Here is a 21,037-nt window from a genome sequence, read left to right as displayed (position 1 = left end):
GAAGAAAGTTTTAGAGAACACTTTAATATAAGGAGGCGTGTTGTTCTGATTTGTTCGCCATTGTATTTTTTTTGTTCTGATAGCCTCAATTCCAAGTTTTTAATTGCTTTTCTGAAATTTGCCTGAATTGCGGAAGCTACAAAACTAACCACCAAGAACAATTTACTATTAATCCAAATCCACTGAATTAGGGACAAAAAAATAAACAATAGGGACCATAGGGAGAAAAAAAGAAACCAACGATCTTTCAAAGAAGAAACCAATGATTGAAAAACTCTAAAATCTTGCTTGATAGCTTATCAACTAACTTTATAAAGACTTGTTGTTGATTAGCTAGTGACAACTGTGTTGATCCGTTATTTTGACAATAACTGCATACCGTTGTCATATGAAAGATCCTTGAATGGTACAGTATAACCCATACACAGCCGTTCATTACTGGTGACAATGTCATTGATTTCTCAAATATCCACCAAGTTGTTGTTCAACAAGAAGATAAAGCTTTGAGCACATATATTTATTTGCAGGGAATAACAAGAGAAAAAAATATATCTGTAACACAAATCCTAGAAAGATCACACAGACTATAATTACATTTTTACATGTTAGCGATCGCTATATAAAACTATACTCTTGATAAAAAAATAAATAAATAGTCCAATAAGTTAATGAACGTTCTCAATCAATACGTCACTTCACATGTAACTATATAACAGTCTTCTTCACTCTCTGGCTGTGTCACATTATAAAGGGTAAAACAGAGTTGTCTCCCGTCCTACAGTCTGAAAAAAAGAAGAATTCAGATATAAAAGATTTGTTTTTTAGATACAAAAATATATTTCCAGATATAAATGTTTGATACAAATGAAACGAAATCTTGGTATAATTGAAGATAAAAGTACAACTCATCGAAACAAAACATTAAAACCCAAAAATTCAAATGTTTCTGTAAGAACCTTTAAATCAGGTAAGTTTAACAAATCAATCATACAGTTTTGAAAAAAAAATCCTTTAACATTTTTAAGGTATCAAAAAGAAGGGATTAAAAAGGACATTAACACAAGAAAAGCTAATAAAGAAATACCAAAACCAGAGTAGATTATAAAGAACCAATGATTCAACTTTGACTGTGTTTAGACGTTATCTCGTTATGACAAGTATTATTTTTCATGTCCAAACTATGCTTTTAATTTAAATAGGCATTATATAAACTTTTTTGTTTTTTGTAAAACTGTCGTTGATATCTTACATATGTTGCTTCATTAAATGCCACTGTCAATCTATACACCATATTTACCTAGTAATTCCTTATGGCACGTTGTATACAGCACAGCTTACTGCTGGAAAGAAAGAACGAAATGTAACATTTTTTACCTTTTATAAATTGATATATGTGGAACCAATAATCATTATTTTCATAAACCGAACCACAGTAATGGTAAAAATTCTGTTATAATTTATACAAAAGTATTAGAGTGTAAATCCAAACGATTTTTATAAATGATTGCTTATCGTCCAGGGACAAATATTTCAAGTATAAATATTTAAATTTAGAGATGTCGGGATTTAAATTTCTTAAAATTCGGGACCTCGGAATTTCATGTTTGTAAGCCCGGGATTTCGGGATCAGGACCCTTACGACTACCCCCCCCCCTGGAAACTGTACCCCGATTTATTTACACTTTCAAAAGTTGTTTTGATAATAATGTTCATCTACTATTTAAATATTCTTTACTGTATTTATTTAGTGTAATATGATGTGAGTAAGTGTACAATGAAATTCAGAGATTCTGAATCTTGATACCTATTTGACTTCAGACAATAACACAGATATTGTTTAGTAAATTATTTTATTCGTTTTCTGATCTTAATGTGCTTAAAACACTTTAACCATATCGTAACTTTATAAAATCAATAATATTTAAAAAGATGAAGTTATCAATAAAACAAATAAAATATAGTTTAACTAATATTACTACTTACAGTTGAGCTCATGTTGCTAACTGAAACACTTTTAATGGTCCTTGTACTGGACATTGAGCTACGGTTTTTGGTACGAAGTTTTGTCAGGGATGCTTCGGAACTCTCTGCACGCTCTTCTGCATCTTCAAATTCGGCCTGAACTTTGCGGTATTTAGCCAGATTAATTGCAGCAATTTCTTCCTGAAATTGAAGAAAATCCATTAAAAGTTTTGTGATGAAATTTTGAAGAAGCAACTTGACATAACTTTACTTGGGAATCTGACTTTGGAATCCGAAACTATATTTACCTTAAAGTTGTAATTCTTTTACTCGAAAAAAAATCTGACAAGTAATATTGTGTTCCTGGAGTAATTGCTTTGAAGTAATATTGAGTTCCTGAAGTAATTGTTTTAAGTTGCATAATATAATAACTACTTTGTAACCTTTCACTATCGATTTAATTTTTCTTTTGACATGAATTTCATCATAATTAATTTGTATTCCTTACTTTTTTTTATCGGTACTTTTTTATACTGTAATTTCTTTTTTTTATAATTTAAAACTTAGAAAAAAAAGGATTGTACCACAAAGGATTTAAGCCCAAAGGGTAAGAAATGCATATAATTGACTTACAGCTTCCTCGACTTGACGTTTGAATGTCTTGACTTTGGAATTTAGTTTGTCAATCATGTCCGTAAGTCTTTCTTGACCCTTGCGGTCTTCATCACATTGGAAGGCCAATTCCTTCATCCTGCGGTCAGCCTTGCGCATGTTTTTCTGTGTTTCAGCATGGCGACGTTGTTCGTTGTCTAATTCGCTCTCAAGATCTTGGACCTAGTGAGGAAATGATCATTAAATTATCTGCTTTACATCTGTGTTTACCGTATTTTTGATAGTGGTGGAATATCTTAGTCTATTTTTGATTCGGAACTTTCTGTTTTGAATTTTCATCGGAGTTCAGTATATTTTTGTGATTCTACTTCTTCAGTACTAGTATATCCCAATAATGAAGAAAAAAGGTTATTTATTGTTAATTTTTTTTAAATATAATAGTTTGTTTGGAATAGAAAAATTGAGGAACTATCGTCGATCTTTATTATCCATTGATACACGATTCATAATTTTCTCCTTTTTACTGCTGAAAATTTTACTTACTCTCTGTTCCAACTTAGCGATGACTTTTCTGCCTCCTTTAACACCACTCGCCTCGGCCTCGTCAACGCGGACATGCAATTCCTTTATGGTTATTTCCAAAGTCTTTCTCATTTTCTCGATCTGAGAACTGTGTTCCTGTTCAGCTCTCAGTTCGTCAGAAAGTCTTGTGGTATCCATAACGGCTCTCTTGGCACGGTCATCAGCAGCCTTGATCTCGTTTTGAAGTTCATCCAGATCAGCCTAATCATGTTAAAAAATGAATAAATATTTATTACTGTTTAAATTGTCATAGCAAATGTTTTGTACTGTGTTGTTCCTTAATTGGAATACAATATGTTATTCGCATTTAAATTTTACTGTAGTAAACTAAGTTTATTCGATTTGACTTTGAACCTAGAACTTTAAGCATTATTGTCTGATCAGTTTTACTTCTAATATTGAATTTCTTTCAACCCTTACTTTAAATCTTAGGTTTTGATTAACATTGTTTCATATAATTTTGTACAATGGAAACGACTTTTCTCTAATCAAATACTTGCATTCTATCAGTGATACATTACAAAATAACTGTTTAGTATTCAAATTATAAATACAAATGTGCTTACAGACATGGCTTGCATATCTCCCTCAACCTTTCTCTTTTGGGCTTGTGCTGAACTGACTTGAGCGGCCAATTCGTTGATGCGATCTTGTGATTCATAGAGTTCACTTTCAGCTGTCTTTCTTGCTCTCTCGGATTGTTCGAGAGCGGATCTGACTTCATCGACTTCGCTGACAAGAAGGTTACAACGTCTCTCGATCATGACGTAAGATTCACGTGATTCATCACGGGCACGTGTTTCCTCTTCGAGCTTCATGGTGAGTTCTTGAATTTGAACGATATATCTCTTAAGGTTCTTTTCCGCCTCGGCCTTAGCTCTATTTGATGTATCAAGAGCCATCTCAAGTTCATTAATGTCTTGTTCAAGTTTCTTTCTGATCCTGTGTGCCTCGGCTTTGCCCTTAGCCTCTGCATCCAGACTGATTTGCATGGATTCGAGAGCTCTCTGGTGATTGCGTCTGCAATTAAACAGTGAATAAGAAAACAATAAAGATCTTATTATCTTCTTGGGCTAGTTTTTAAGCGTAAAATATTAATTTTTATAATTGTTTAAAGATCTTTGAAATTACGAATCAAGATTAGTGACTCTCTACATCATTAATATTAAACAATCTACTCTTAGGACAGAAATTCGGAAAACAGGGCAACATTTTTCATATCGGATTAAGATTTATTTTCCTAACATACCGAGTATTTTCAAATTCTTCTTCCTTCTCGTGAATCCTTCTATCAATTTCAGTTCTGATGGTAGACATTTCCAGCTGAGAACGCACGACCTTGGCTTCTTCTTGTTCCAATGCAGACTCTGCCTCTTCTAAAGCAGCTTGAAGTTCTTCCTTCTCCATCTCAAGACGTCTCTTAGCTTTCTCGACCTCGTGAGAACTCCTGCCACCATCACTTAGTTGGTCAGATAACTCACGGATTTCATCTATAAACACAAATAATTTATATAATATTTCGTATTTAAGATATGAATTGATTTTAGTACCAATCACGCTTCATGCTGAATAATGAAACAATTATAAGGTTGGTGTGAAATAATGAATACGAACATTACAAATAGAAATACATGTACCAATGAACATTTAAATTGAAAATCAAAGTTTTACATCAATACTCAAAAGTAAACCGAGCGGGCTATCACCATGTAGTAAATAGTCTTCCCATCAAAGTATACATCTAGCACGAATATGCTTTCCTGAAAATCCGACAAATTCGTATCTTTAGTTAAACATTTATCCAATACTCATTTTCTAAAGATAGACTCACAAGCTTTAAATCAATAATTTTCAAAATTAATAGATCTTCATTTATATAGCTTACCAGCAAGATTTTTGTTTTCTCTTCTGAGAGCCTCAATTGTGTCATTGGTCTCTTCATATTGAGCTTTAACTCTAAAGAGTTCAGCAGAGTAACCGCGAGCCTCGGTATGAGCAGTATCAATCTCGGTTTGGAGCTCTTTAACTTTAAGAGTCCATTCTTGGATTGTCCTGTCAAACTGTTTTTGTTTCTTTTCCAAAGTACTGGAGCTAACATTGGACTGTAAAAGTAAAATAATAAAATTGAGAATGGAAATGGGGAATTTGTCAAAGAGATCTAGACAACAAGTTAACCCGAACAAAGAGCAGAATACAAATAGTTGAAAAAGATGTTTCTATATAAGGTTTTAACTTGCTTTCGAGACACTAACTAGTCAATTTTCAAGTATATTCATGTTTAATTGCAATCTTCTATTTTATTTGACCTCTGTTATACATATCAAAATATGCAAGATTTGTACTCATACTTACACGTTCGACCTCAACGAGGAGGTCGTCAAGTTCTCCTTGCAGTCTGTTTTTGGCCTTTTCCAATCCACTAGCTTTGGCATTTGCAGCTTCAGCTGCCTGTTCAGCCTCTGCCAATTTTGCAGAAAGTTTGCGTCTGAAATGACAGAAGTTGCAAATGAATTATGTTCTTTTAACAATAGATGACATGTATTGTATTTTACGAGAATTTTTTCAAGGGAAAAGGTTTTAAAAGAATAAATCTAATGACTTCCAAAACGCTATTAAAAAACATAACTATAAGATAGCTATGAAAACTTTTATCATGTTATATGCACTTTTCCCCCTATTAACTAAGAAATACATACTTTGACTCTTCCAATTCGTCTGCTTTGGCAGCACCTTCGGTCTCATATTTAGATCTCCATTGTTGTGCTTCGTTCTTTGCTTTCGAGAGTTGGCGTTGCAGATCGCTCTTTGACTCCTGCTCTTCTTCTAATGCTTCACGTACTGAATCAACGTCAGCATTCAAGTTTCTAACCTCACCCTGGAATTTCTGGCGCATCTATAGTAACAAAAAGTCTTATTACTATATACATATTCAGCAAATATTCTATCAGACTATAACATGACAGTGTTTATATCAGATATTTTATCAGTCCACAATGTTTTGGTATCAGCTCTAGAGCCAAAGGTTCGAGGACTCGGAAGACGGATAATACATCTGATATAATGGACTTTTTATCATATACTTCCGCTTGGAAAAATATCATTGTAAATAATGTTTTGCTTAATAAAGGATATCGATTTTAACTACGCATTTATACTGTAAGTTAGCATAGTCAAAAATATATCAAAAGAAAGTTTGACAGTAATTCTTTGTCATACACAAAAGTGACAAATTTTAAGCATTTGTATAGAAAAGAAATGAAAATATCAACATTTTACATGTTTAATGATTAAACACTTACCCTAGTTTCCTCCTCAAGTGAACGTTTGGCTTCTTCTAATTGACTGGTAAGGGCAGATTTGTCCTTGGTCAAACTACCAATGGTATGTTCTGCATCTTCCAGTTGTCGGTTAATTTCAGTCACCTCACTTTGAAGCTTTGATTTCTGTGAATTGATTTCAACAATTGTTCTCTGGGTTTCTTCAACTTTATAGGTTATTTCTGAGATTTGGGACTCATACTGTTTGGCCACCTTGTCTGACACACCCTTATTCTTCATGGAATGAGAAAATTGACTTTGAACATCATCGAGTTCACGTTTAAGATCTTTTTTCTCCTTTTCTAATCTTGATTTGAGTTTGTTCAATTGGTCGATCTGGTCAGCCATCTCGTTGTTAGATTCTTGTTGTTTTTTCCTGAACTGAGCAACTTGAGCCTCACTTTGGAGTGTCATTTCCTCCATTTCACGACGAAGTCTCATCAATTCTTGTTCACGTTTTTTGTTGAGGTCCATTTGAGCCTGTGTAGCACCGCCTTGTTCTTCCAGCTGAGAACTAAGTTCGTCCAATTCCCTAGCCAGTTCATTGCGCTGTTTCTCAACCTAAACAAAGTAACATTGTTTACAAGCATTTTTGCGCTGGTGCATGCATATTTTATATAAAAGTTTAAAAATATATTTAAAAATAATCTGTTTTGTTATAACCTGGATATAAATTTACATTTTCAACTGACTTAAAACTTAAATTAAATTGAGAAAGGAAATGGTGAATATGTCAAAGCGACAACCACCCGACCATAGAGCAAACAGCAAAACATGATTACAGCTATAATATAATGATTCGTCATTGACATACTTTAGCTCTTGCAGCTCTCTCGGCTTCCAATTCTTCTTCCAATTCCTCAATAATTTGTTGAAGTTCCTTAATTTTTCTGTTTTGATTTGCATTTACTCCCTCACAGTCCTCAATTCTAGAATGCAAACTGTTCAGCTCGACATCTTTCCTAAAATTATAAATAATTGCACATTCCTTTAATATTAAGAATCAGTGATACGTTAAAACTAATTTGACAATCAATTTGAATTTAAAAACAGAATTTATTTTTTGAAAATTTTATTGCATAAAAACACTTTCCTAGATTAACTTTAGGAATGGTAGGAACAAGACAGATGTTTGCTAAGACATGTTGTTTAAATGCATTAGGAAGGAGGGGGAAGAAAAAGAACGGATTAAGGTCACATTCATTTTAGATATTATAACCTTATAAGAATAAAATTGTTTATTATAGTGTCATATATTGATTGAAACAAGGCATTCACGCAATATTCATATACATACAAACAATCTTATACATTATTATTATCACCATAGAAATAAAGGTAACATTTAAAGATATTATGTAAATACCTCCTGACTGCTTCTTCCATTTCTCTCTTGACACCTTCTAGTTCTTCTACAACTTCTTGTGTTGCCTTCAAGTCTTGTTCAACCTTACGCTTGGATTTCTCAACATCTCCTCTGACTTTCTTTTCCCTCTCTAAGTTATCTTCCATCTCGTCAAGAGTACTTTCAAGTTTTGCCTTAATTTTGTTGAGATGATTTACTTTGTCTTCTTCCTTTTGTAGATCTGCAAGAGTCTTTATGTTAACTTCTTCCAAGTTTTTCTTTTCTTTACCTAATTTGCTAATTTGTTCATCTTGTTGTGCCATCTCACCTTGGAGAGTCTTGATTTGGTTGTCCTTGTGCGTCTTATCCTGTTCAGCCTGTTTGAAAATAAAATAAATACGAAAAATCAATATAAAATCAAAGATTCAGAAAACTGAAATAAACGATACAAGTAAAAACAAAACCGACATTATTTTTTATTATATTCACTGAAAGCAGTGACATGCCTTCATACTGAAATATAGGCTATCTACTATAATGTATGCCTTCATACTGAAATATAGGCTATCTACTATAATGGGTGCCTTCATACTGAAATATAGGCTATCTCTATAATGGGTGCCTTCATACTGAAATATAGGCTATCTACTATAATGTATGCCTTCATACTGAAATATAGGCTATCTACTATAATGTATGCCTTCATACTGAAATATAGGCTATCTACTATAATGTATGCCTTCATACTGAAATATAGGCTATCTACTATAATTTAGGAAAATAATTCATAATTACCTTGGCCAATGTTGTCTCCAGGTCCTCGATGTCTCTCTTCATCTCGGAATTTTCACCTTCCATTTTCTTCTTCAAACCTTCCAGTTCAGAAGCAGCATCTTCCTCATCGAGTAGACGTTCTTCCATCTCTTTCATTTGTGATTCGAATTCTGCTTTCTGCGTGATAAGTTGCTCTACTCTTTGTTCAAGGTCAACAACGTTATCTTGCTCAGATTGCAGTTGTAGGTACATGTCATTCTTCTGTTCCAATAATTCAACGTTTTTGATTTCAAGTTCTTTCTTGATCTTTTCCAATTTGGCTATGTCTTCTTCCATTTTCTTCATCTCTTCGAGTTTCTTCTGCATTTCTTCCTCTTCACGGGCAATGTTCAACATGGGTTTGACTTTGGCGTACATCTTCCACCATTGCCAGTTGCGGAGCAATAACCATTTTCTGATGTTACGCTGGATGACAGACAGACCAACTCTAATGTAAACAATGAAAACAGTAAGTGCGTGAAGAGTTTTATGTAAATCTCAAGATAGATTGGTCTTGTTTTCATGTCTAAAATTATCAAAAACTGAAGAAAAGGACATGTAAGGTAATTGCATTTTTGCGGGGTCGCATAACCAATTAAAATAGAAAAGAACTACATTGAAATAATCATCTAATTGACATAAATATTCATTTTATTCGAGTTTTTTTGTAATCAATTGCTTAGATGGTATGATACAGCTATAAGTACTAACCTCTGATCCTGAAGTTTCTTGTATGCCTTTCTGATCAAAAAGGCTCTGATGTGGGCTTGCATCATGGAAATGATAGCACCAAGACGTTCATCACGCATGTTTTCTAGGTTACCCAAAACACCGGCTTTGAAGAAGACTTTGGTATTTCCAAGTTTGTATTCTGCTGGATCAAGCTGCAGAGCCAATAGTACTTTTTCTGTGACAACTTTGCCGTCAACAAATCCCTGTGGTACAGCACTGGCAGCCAGGATTGAATATCTTTGTTTGAACTCAGCATATATGATTCTGCTTGGGTAACCCTTACGACAGATACGGATTCCTTCCAGTACACCGTTACATTGGAGCTGGTTTAATACTAAAGCAGCATCAATCATACCTGGAATATTAAGACATTTTAAATTGATATCTATACCAAATATACTGTTAGACAAGCATCATAATGATATTAGACCTAGAAACAAAAACAAAAATACAAGTATTAGCTTTCTTAAGAAGCATGCAAAGATAAATGAAACTCTTCTAGTAATTATCTTTATCAATATTTATTTTTCCACTTGGAAAATTCCTATTCATTTAAAGCTATTTAAAAAATGCATACCCATTTTTTTAGTTCAGTACCTTTCAACTTTCAATAGTATCGTTATATTTACAATCAATTCACATGTGCAATGGTATTGTTGATGTATAGTATAACGAAATTTTACCTGGTTGTTTCAATTCGTTTGGAATGATACATCTGACGAAATGAGGATGAGTGGCGTACAAGTTCTTCATCAATTTGTTCAAAGATTCCTGTAAAAATGAAGTAAATATGCAAGAAATCTGTATTGTTATTATTTTTCAAGATTTAATCACGTTCTATTTCATGGAAAATATTCAGCTTTTCGTTTTTTGTCAAAGGGTCAAAGTGAATATTTTGTCAAAATTTTATGAAATTAAACGAGCTATGTTAATTCCAGTCAAGGTGTTTGGTACCACCTGAAGTAAAACAACATAATGAAGTTTTCAAAAGGGTGAAAAACAAACATCCATATAGACAGACGTACCCTGTGAACAGCAGAGATGGTCTGGAAAGCAGAGGACTTCTTCTTCTTCTTGGGTCCACCACTTCCTTCTGCTGGTGTTTCTGCTGCAAAGAGGGTCTGGACTAAGTGTTCCTTTGATTGTTGCAACAATTGTACAACAGTTTCGTTGATTGGATCCTTGTTTTTGTCCAACCATCCCTTGAGATTGTATGGTACCTTTTGCGAAATTGAGATAAATGAAAAACTTTATTTCAATAAACGTAACAATTGTAAATAAAGACACAGACATATATATATTGTTTTCCCATAACATTGGTGTGTTATTAAACCTGTATATTGGTGTATTCTCATTTATATAATTTGTCATTAAACATTCTGATAAAAGGTCGGAAGTTCCACTTAACTGTTCTGATACTATGTTTATACTTACAATTCCGGCGTAATGATGGAGTTCAAAGTCGCCATTCGCACCACCCTTGGCTGCCTTTCCTGGTTTGGTAAAGTTGGGTGATTTACCCATGTGGTTGGAGAACAACATTTCTTTCAAGGACTTATCGTCAGCTTTAGGGAACATGCACTGTTCTTCAAGGATGGACAAGATACCCATTGGTTTCTCGATCAGATCGATACAGGCTTGTAAGTCCATACCAAAGTTGATAAACTCCCACTCGATTCCCTCCTTTTTATACTCCTCCTGCTCCAGTACAAACATAGTGTAGTTGAAGAACTGTTGAAGTCTCTCGTTGGTGTAGTTAATACACAATTGCTCGAATGTGTTGAACTGCAAAATAAAAGTAAATTAATGAAATACTAACGTGTGTTTAGTTGTCTGTCGTTTCATTTCATTTTATAATCAGGACAAGGACTAGAAATTAAAAAGCTACCTGTTTTAAATATTTGGTTATTTTTTTATATTATTTTATTTTCGTTTGGTTTTTGCCTCAATTGTCTACGGTATTGCAGTGTTTCAATGCTATTAGTATGACATGCTGATTTTCATGAAGGCAGTTCCAATCAGATATTATTTGTTGCTTTAAATATATAATTAAAATATATAATTAGAATTAAAAAAGTATATATGATTAACATGATTGAAAAAACCACTTACATCAAAGATTTCAAAACCTGCAATATCTAGTACACCAATGTAGTAATTTCTCTTATTTTTTGTATCAAGACTGTGGTTGACTCTCTTGACTAGCCAGTTGAACACACGGTCATACAAAGATTTGGACATAGCACTGATGGAGTTGACGACTTGTTGTTTGGTACGAGACTGGGCCACGACCTCTGTGCCGACCTTGATCTTTGGCTTAACAAGAGATTTAATGAAATCGTTTGAATTAACTCCTAAGAGGAATGAAACTTTTTCAGCCTCTGTGGTGCCGTCTGGTTCAGCTTGTTCTCCTCTCTGTTTGAATTTCATTTCACCCATGTGCAAGATAGCGGCGGTACATTTGTAACAACTCTTCTTCTCATCCTGTGAGAAGCCCAGAATGTCGAAAGCTTCCTTAAAAGTAAAATAAATAACATTATTTTAAACTATAATTTTTTTCTTTTAAATTTTCTGATTGTGCAAAAATTGACAAGGAAAGCATTGCCTTAGAACATTAACCTATGCTATTAGATGTACAAAAGGGGAGATTCTAAGAAGCCATTTCAATTTGTACAAATAATTGGGTACGGCATTGAATGAAATTGTGTTCTTTGAACGGCCCCTCGTGATTAGCTTTGATTTCATATCAATAACAGTGTATAATAAATTAAACTTCTTCATTTGCTGAACTACATATACGATAAATAAGAATATCTGGTATGATTATAAATGGGATAACTCTCTACCAGAGACCAAATGACGAAAAAGCTAGTAACTATAAGTCATCGTACGACCTTCAACAAAGAGCAACAACTTTACCAATTTGAATATATAGATCTCATCGAAAATCGAAAATCTGTGCTAAAAATTAAAGTGTGTTGGTTTTGGAAAGCCTAATTATTTTTATTATACTAACGTCCATGAGCTTCATTTCCTCATTATCATCAATGGAGTCTACGGTTAGAGCACCTTGGTTGATGAATGTATAAAGAGCTGGATCTGGGGTAAGTAACATCATTTCATGATGTTCTTTCATGGCGGGTGTCATCAGCTGATAGAAAACGTGGTAGTTTCTCTCGGCAGATAAGCAGAAAGTGACACGAGATTTCTCCAACAGATCTGTTAAAAAAATATAAAGTTAGTGTAATACAATTTGCATTTACACATCTTTAGAAATAACTTAATCGGTATATTTTGAAGAAAGCTACTAGTATTACTTTTGAAATTGAGACTCTTTATTTTTAAGGGCATACGATACAGTTTTGATCCTGTATTTACAAGTTCATGAAAATTTGCATATAGGCTATTTTCTACCTGATTTAATGAAATATGTAATAAAAAATATACCTTCATGTGCTACTTTTTGAGTAAAATGAGGTCGAAATTTTGTATATTTGCTCAAAATTCAGATTTGTGGCCGTAATTTCGTTTTCGAAAGAAAGACATAACTTTTTTGTTATAAAAGATAAACACAAATTGTTTTTTGTTAAATAATCGGTAATTTCTGTATTTTATAAATATCCTAAAAAAATATGCAATTTTTTATTCAGAAATAACTCATATTTATCAAATGTTCATGAATTGAGGAAAAAACGTCATTATTTACTGCATGTTTATCAAAATTTAAAAAAATCCTCTATTTACAGTTTTATAAAATTTGGGTCACATAATCTCCCTGCAAAATGAAACAAAATGCCGTTTTGAAAAATAGGGGTCCATGAATTCGTTTTCAAATTAAATCTGTTTGAATGATAAAAAATCAGTCGAAAAATGCATCTTTTCCCGATATGTCACAGTTTGACGTCGCGAAAATAACAAATTACGTTAGCAACGTCATTACCTTCCCTGTAACTGTATCGTATGCCCTTAAGTGAAAGAAAGCATGAACTTTGCTGAATTTGTTCTTTGGTAAAATATTTAAGAAACAAATGAACACTTACATGTTTCAATATCAGCACCAGCAATTTTACCATCAGGACCAAAGTGAATTCGGATAAACTTTCCCTGTAAAATAAAAAGGAGATAAAGGATACACATGAATATAATTTCAATTAAGACATATTTTTCAATTGAATTTCAGCATCTTTATCAACATTCAGACATATTAGAAAGGAAAATAAATATATGATTAGCTAATATATTACACTATATGTGTAGATACAAAATTCATTGAACTTATTTTGTTAAAACGAAAAATATTTCGATTGATTGGTTAATTGATGAGTGTTTTATGCCTTTTTGAGCACGATTGGTTATTATATTGGCGGATGAATATACATATAATTTATATTTATCATTATTGTTAGTCTCAATGTCGATAATAACAAGTTTCACGGCACACACTTCGATAATACTTACGAATCTGGACGAGTTGTTATTTCTGGTAGTCTTAGCATTACCGTAGGCTTCAAGTACCGGGTTAGCTTGAATAATTTGATCTTCCAGTGAACCCTTCAAATGTACAAATACATCTGTTATAGTATATAATGAAACGAAATATGAACTCTTTAATTGAAAAGAAGTAAGTGCAAAGAAAATTTCATATAGATATTGACTCTTGCATTCAATTTCAAACTCTTAAATACTTTTAAAATTCAAACTGATAAATGATAAGAATGATAAGATATGGAAATAAGAAGATGTGGTATGATTGAGACATCTTTCTTCTAGAGACTCAATGACATAAAAGTTAACAACTATACGGTCTTCAACAATGAACAAAACCCATAACGCTTAAACATTCATTAATATTCACCTTCTTTGAGGCAGTATCTTCTTCTTCTTTTTCTTTCTTTGCAAGAGAGGCGGCGACCTTGGCGAAGTACATAATAACTTTTTTGGTGTTTTCTGTCTTTCCAGCACCAGATTCACCTCTATAAGAGAAAGTAATGGGAATTACATAGAATAAGAGATAGTAATGTGAATTACATAAAATAAGAGAAAGAAATGTGAATTACATAAAATAAGAGAAAGAAATGTGAATTACATAAAATAAGAGAAAGAAATGTGAATTACATAAAATAAGAGAAAGAAATGTGAATAACATAAAATAAGAGAAAGAAATGTGAATTACATAAAATAAGAGAAAGAAATGTGAATTACATAAAATAAGAGAAAGAAATGTGAATTACATAAAATAAGAGAAAGAAATGTGAATTACATAGAATAAGAGAAAGTAATGTGAATTACATAAAATAAGAGAAAGAAATGTGAATTACATAAAATAAGAGAAAGAAATGTGAATTACATAGAATAAGAGAAAGTAATGTGAATTACATAGAATAAGAGAAAGTAATGTGAATTACATAAAACAAGAGAAAGTAATGTGAATTACATAAAATAAGAGAAAGAAATGTGAATTACATAGAATAAGAGAAAGAAATGTGAATTACATAAAATAAGAGAAAGAAATGTGAATTATATAGAATAAGAGAAAGAAATGTGAATTACATAAAATAAGAGAAAGAAATGTGAATTACATAGAATAAGAGAAAGAAATGTGAATTACATAGAATAAGAGAAAGTAATGTGAATTACATAAAATAAGAGAAAGAAATGTGAATTACATAGAATAAGAGAAAGTAATGTGAATTACATAAAATAAGAGAAAGAAATGTGAATTACATAAAATAAGAGAAAGAAATGTGAATTACATAGAATAAGAGAAAGAAATGTGAATTACATAGAATAAGAGAAAGTAATGTGAATTACATAAAATAAGAGAAAGAAATGTGAATTACATAGAATAAGAGAAAGTAATGTGAATTACATAAAATAAGAGAAAGAAATGTGAATTACATAAAATGGATTTTAATTATTCAGCTAGAAATTATTGATTAAGGATTAAGAGAGCTAATTAATGATGTATATGTACACAATTGATTGAGTAATGGTTGCTTAACGTCCAGTGGCAAATAGTTCATGCATGTTGATGACGATATATATAAACGAGAAAGAAAACAAAAGATTCAAAATAATCTAATAGAGCATTTTTTTGTTCAACTGTACTGCATGTACTCTGGTCAAATGATAAAAAATGTATAACCATGTGTTTTCAGGACTTACGTAATCAAACAAGACTGGTTTTCACGATCTTGCAACATGAACTGGTAAGCATTGTCAGCCACAGAGAACAGATGGGGAGGCATCTCTGTCTTCCTCTTTCCCTTGAATTTAGCAACCACGCTGTCTGTGTAGATAGGGAGACGTCTGTAGGGATTGACGGCAACACAGAAAAGTCCAGAGTAGGTCTGTAAATTATAAATAAATAATAATAATAATATAATAATAATAATAATATATATGTGATTCCTATATCAACTGATTATTTCTTTCATTCGTAATTTCAGAAAGAATTAAAGTTTAGGTTCGTAAAAGTGTGAATCGTGTGTACATTTTTTTTCATGAAGCCATGGCTTTTTGTTGACAACGAGTTAATTATAGCAAAATTAACGACTGTTTTCCTATTGCGTTTGTTTTGACGTTGACAAAAGAATCTCGTACCTTCATAAATGTTGAATTATATTGAGTAAAATAATTTGATATTGAATAACCTGCGATTAATTTCAGCCAATCAAAAGTTTGTATTTCATGAAACATCTATGTATAATGTAATTCAGTATGAGCCGTATACGGTTTGAGAGAGAAAAATATCACATGATAAGGCCTTTTCTTACTTTGTCAATTAAAGTTAACTCTTAACTAGGCCTATTCATTGATTTGAAAACTTACGTAAATAAGTGCGTTGGAATATCTAGCTCTCAGATTGTGAAGTACAGAAGCTTCGTTCAAATATGTCATGTTAGCCATGTCTTCAATCATTTCATATTTGGGTGGATTCATCTGTTGGAGGTCATCTTTTTTAACTGTCCTGTCCTGTAAAAAAGTAAATAATTATTTAGTACAGTCTGTAGTACCATGGTTGATTGATGGATAAATGATGAACGTCTAGCGGCAAATATTACACGCATCTCCAAGACAATGATATGTTAAGGTAGGAGGCCTAGATTGTGATAATTAGCATATTACGTCTATTTCAAATTAGCTTGATGTCAACATGTCGCGCGTGAATTATCTTCTATGGTCTTCTTTCATTCCGTATTTCATGTTACCAGCCTGATGTTACAATATAAAATTGCACTTTTAAATCAAAACAAATGTTGTCTAGCGTAATCATTATTTTTCACTCATATTTTATAGAGGTATCCCATTTTTGGTAACACTAGCCGATAAAAGGGACGTACAGTTTCTTAATTAAAGTTTCTATTTAAGAATTGAACGCTGTTTTGTAAATTCATTGTAGTGTAAAGGCGTTGATCGAACCCGTTTATTCTAAAAAATAAAGCATGGCCCGGTCAATGCTTTTTACAATCCTATGAAATAACTGAAAGAAGTATTAAATACTTATAATCACATGTGTTCGCTATAATCATGAAAACACGATTACTATCAAGCTTTCCTTTAATTTACATGTGCACTTTATTGTGGAAACATGTGTCATCATCTATGTTTACAATTCGTGCAATTTGTAATTGTAATGATATATTTTATAACAATTGCATTAATATAATGTTTGTACTTGTACTTTTAAATTTGCAAAGGTATCACCTCCTCCAAAACATTTAAATATATAGTCTTATAAGAATACGAATGTTGTGTAAATTAACATTTTATATGTTTGTATGATTGTCATGTTTGTCTTGGTAACAATCCAATATTTGGATTTTACACCAATGAAATGATTTGATTTGATTTGATTTGATTTGCAATTCATTTTGCAATGATGAATGACGTGTGATTGCTGTTAGCCAATCAACATAACGCATAATAATGAAACATACAACTAATGTAATTATTCGGAATTGAACCACCCTTTTTTTATCAAAAGATTGCATCGAGAGTCAAAGAGTCAAGCTATCGACTATGTGTGAATAAATGTTAGATTCGCGTATGATATGTTAGTTAACCGTTCAAAAATAGATGAGCATGTAAATGTGACCTTCCGACGAAGTCAAATATTCTAATGGCTCTTTAATCTAATAAAAACTACAAAATTACAACTGAATATAAATGAAAAGCATTATTTCGAGTTTTATATTGAATATTTATGGAAACAAGCCAAAATTAAGCACCAATATGTTTAATATTTTAGGACATGATGAATAATATCACTAGGATAATATGATAATGTACAGAAGACATTTCTTGTGCTTCAATAACAAGCATCAGTTTTAGAAAAGACATCATAGAACAAACTATAAACGCAACAATAAAACTATGAGTATTCTCATATTTCAATTAAGAATTGAATGGTCCTTTTTTTAAATTAGTTGGGGTGTAAAAGCGTTGACCGAAGTACATTTTCTATGAAACGCAGAAGCGTTTCATAATAAATATGTACGCAAGGTCAACCGGCTTTTCAACCCTAATTACTAAAAGAAGTATTCAATACATATAATAATACATTTTTCGCTATGATCAAGAAAACAGGATAACCATCAAGTTTTTTTCTTTTATTTACCCGTGTACTTTATTGTGGAAAAATGTGCCATCATGTATATTTGAATTCATGCACCGTTTATTTTAAAATGAAGAATGACGCGAGATTGTTATATCCAATCAAAATACCGTATAATAATGAAAAATGAAAAATACACTATATATGTCATTATTGGTTTATATAAATGATTTTTTTTCACTATCATTTTCAATTGTCACTCAATCTTTGAGCAAATTTAATCAGTTCTATATCATATATATGTCTCATTTTGTGTTCATTAAAAATGAAAGTTCAGTTCTAATTCCGTAACTAAGCAAAATACGAGTAAATAATGGGATAAATGACTGTACCTGCATTGAGTCGATACATTTTACGGTAATATCATCTCCTTTTGTGGACTGAATTTCAGCCTTTACAAATCCTTCTTTATCGTCGGGAATCCAGCACATTTTCTTGCCATCGAACTCCTTGGTTTGCTCTGCCATTAATTTCTTCCTATCTACCATAAGGTATTGATAGTCCGGATCTTTGGGGTCGATTTGGGACGACATCTTGATAAAGCGAAAGTGCTACAAGGAGACTTTTTATACTCTGGACAAGTCCGTGTTGATATGCAGAACCAGCTCTAGATAAGTCTGCAAATAATAGCGCTAAATGTTAAGGGTTTTATAGAAGATTTTTTTTTAAATATACAGGTGTTGTTAGGTTAGGTTTGTGTGTAAAGGTAAAGTTTATTAGGGATAACAGGGTTTTTGTCACTCGGGAAAATGTTTTTCAATTTAAACTGGTATATCACACTCATCCATAAGTTACCGGTACTATAATACAAATCAAATGTAAAAAAAGAAAAAAAAAGAAATAATATTCATTTTTTTTTATTCCATTAGAATAATCATTCCCATAAAGTATTTATGAGAAAGAAAATTAATCTTGAAAGTTTCAAAACTTTCACATTTGAGATGTATATAGTACAAAGGTATAAGGATTTTAGGATGAAGGGATACACACTATACTTACATGTCTAAAGCTGTTCTGGTGCTCGGTTAAAGTATTTCTTTAGTTTTATACTTAGGCACGGACACCTATCAAATCCCTGTTATCTGATTGGCTTATCATTGTCGTTGATCGTTTTTTTGGAAACCCATGAGAATACAAATATGGATATATCACCTTCCTGTAAACCACGTGTTTGTCATCATTTGTATTATCGTCGACTTGAACATTATGTTAATTAATGCACAGCCAAAATCTACATCGGGGGTGTTAATTATCTCCAGATATTGATGTTTCATCTGCCAGTCAATCACCGATCACCTCACTACCATACAATCTTTTAACCCTATGTTCACTGGATGTCGTATTTTTGGGAATATAATTTGTTTTTAATATTTTCTTAACATATGAAAAGTGGAATTAGTTTTTTCTTTATTTAATAATTAAGGTACAATTCAAAGTATGAAAATAATAGAAAAAGAAATAAATATGATATTCTGCATAAGAAATATATGATCTGTTTTACCAGATTTTTTATTCCTCTTTCTTTACCTGCTTCTCTTATTTTACATGTCGTTTACTTTTATAAGATATACACGCTTAACGGGTAAATCAAGCTATTTATAACTTTAATTCATACTTTTACATATTGTCTCATAGAACTTCATAAATTCATGTTCTTGTGCTCCTAGTCTCTATCAAAATATCGTTAATTTTATGCAAGAATAAATGTCTAAGCGACTTTTTAATCAATTTATAATAAGTCTACTTTGGGTCGTCGTAACATCTTTGCGATAAGTATGTGATATTTATGTTTTCGTGACAAAACTTGATTAATGCAACACTCAAGGATTATATGTTTGTTTGCCCTAAAAAAAGTTCGTTTTGGTTTGGTACGTATTCTTTCTATATAACTACTAACATCTTTCGTTTTTCTCTTTTGTATGACTTTGTCTTTCATCTTTTCTTTAATAGTATAAAAATAAGAGCCTGAAAAAAGAGAGATTACTTATTTCACTCCTCATGCCGTCAAACGTGCCAACATAAAACAAATCTGCTCTCACTTTTGCAATATACTAATTGTCTATCAATAATATGGGAATACTTTACAATTTAGTACATGTGGTATTAATGATCTCTATGTCAGAACTTTAATGGCTGCTAAAAAATAGTCTGTGAGTGCACAATACGTGGCCAATGTTCTGGTTAATATATACATGTATACCTATTCTATAATATTTACTTATATCAAAAAGATTTGACATTGATTGCTGCTCTGCATAGCTTACAGGAATTATAAGTAAAACCAGAAACGATGGATTATATCCGTTAAGACCAGACCAACCCTCGAAAACGTTTAACAACATGTATAAATATATTATATTACTTTATTTACTAAGTAAACCTGTATAATAATAGTCCACACAGCAGCTAATTACTATTAATCTGTATGATTTCCTTCGTAGAAACATAATGCTTCAGCAATTATTTCGCTGCGGCAACAACAAACATTGTAAAACAGGTGGTATATGGTACGGTACCTTCTTCTATTAGTTGCTAAAGATTGCAAGGGGAAATATACATAATCTGATGAATATCTCTTTAATATATTCCAATCACAGTGATTGTCATTAATATTTTCGGTAGCAATCAGCTAGGTACGTGAAAAAAATAGAAGAATAAACAGCTCTTTTTTGTTTAAATATCCCATGACAAAATTCAATAAATTTCAAGACTGTTGCATGGTTGGCCAGGTATTGCATCCTCATAACAACAGACACTTTAAAGTTTTCATTCATGTAAATAGACAGGTTTTTACAATTGCAGTTGTCGAACATTTTATTTAAAAAAAAACAAAAATACAAGACCCCGTTTACACTGACAAAAAAAATCGATCTTTGGTCCAGTTTAAACGGGTTTGATCGGACTTAGAAAGTCTACCTGTAAAGGTGGTTTTGAAAAGATCGATCTTATTTGAATCGATCTTTTTCAGGTATTTGTTATATTCAGAAAGAAAATTAAGGGGATGTGGTATTGTTGACAATGAGACAACTATTATGAACACCAAAGGACAAAAAATAT

At 32.0% G+C, this 21,037-nt stretch overlaps 1 protein-coding gene across 2 annotated transcripts; it reads right to left on the bottom strand.

The window, feature by feature from the left end:
- Positions 1–502: 502 nt before the first annotated feature.
- On the bottom strand, positions 503–19,105 carry LOC134725904 (myosin heavy chain, striated muscle-like). 2 transcript variants are annotated; one of them, XM_063590178.1, is made up of 27 exons: positions 18,980–19,105; positions 18,313–18,597; positions 16,195–16,338; positions 15,529–15,713; positions 14,219–14,336; positions 13,822–13,914; positions 13,404–13,467; positions 12,380–12,582; positions 11,476–11,877; positions 10,798–11,148; positions 10,389–10,583; positions 10,047–10,134; positions 9,343–9,718; positions 8,614–9,079; positions 7,840–8,195; positions 7,288–7,435; positions 6,456–7,034; positions 5,853–6,049; positions 5,509–5,641; positions 5,042–5,258; positions 4,406–4,646; positions 3,723–4,176; positions 3,118–3,357; positions 2,596–2,796; positions 1,984–2,163; positions 1,298–1,340; positions 503–782 (listed from the first exon to the last, which is right to left on the bottom strand). In XM_063590178.1, exons 2-26 carry the CDS (start codon positions 18,511–18,513, stop codon positions 1,335–1,337), a joined length of 5,838 nt encoding a protein of 1,945 aa, XP_063446248.1. In that variant the 5' UTR covers positions 18,514–18,597; positions 18,980–19,105; the 3' UTR covers positions 503–782; positions 1,298–1,334. The 2 variants fall into 2 exon arrangements, with proteins under 2 accessions (XP_063446248.1, XP_063446249.1); XM_063590179.1 differs by having other exon boundaries at positions 1,298–1,337.
- Between the last annotated feature and the right edge of the window lie 1,932 nt (positions 19,106–21,037).

The sequence above is a fragment of the Mytilus trossulus genome, chromosome 7 (genome assembly GCF_036588685.1).
Source record: "Mytilus trossulus isolate FHL-02 chromosome 7, PNRI_Mtr1.1.1.hap1, whole genome shotgun sequence".
NCBI classification, from domain to species: domain Eukaryota; kingdom Metazoa; phylum Mollusca; class Bivalvia; order Mytilida; family Mytilidae; genus Mytilus; species Mytilus trossulus.
The sequence above is the reverse complement of the archived record's forward strand: the minus strand, read 5'-3'. Positions and strand labels throughout refer to the sequence as shown.

What these genes read in the sequence shown, in the direction of transcription:
- LOC134725904 (XM_063590178.1), bottom strand. Translation starts at nt 18,513, where the DNA reads ATGTCGTCCCAAATCGACCCCAAAGATCCGGACTATCAATACCTTATG. An exon ending in CCATCTCTGCTGTTCACAGG is followed by an intron (nt 10,135 to 10,388) that starts GTACGTCTGTCT and finishes TCATTTTTACAG; the next exon opens with GAATCTTTGAACAAATTGAT. An exon ending in AGAGAGCTGCAAGAGCTAAA is followed by an intron (nt 7,035 to 7,287) that starts GTATGTCAATGA and finishes TACTTTGTTTAG; the next exon opens with GTTGAGAAACAGCGCAATGA.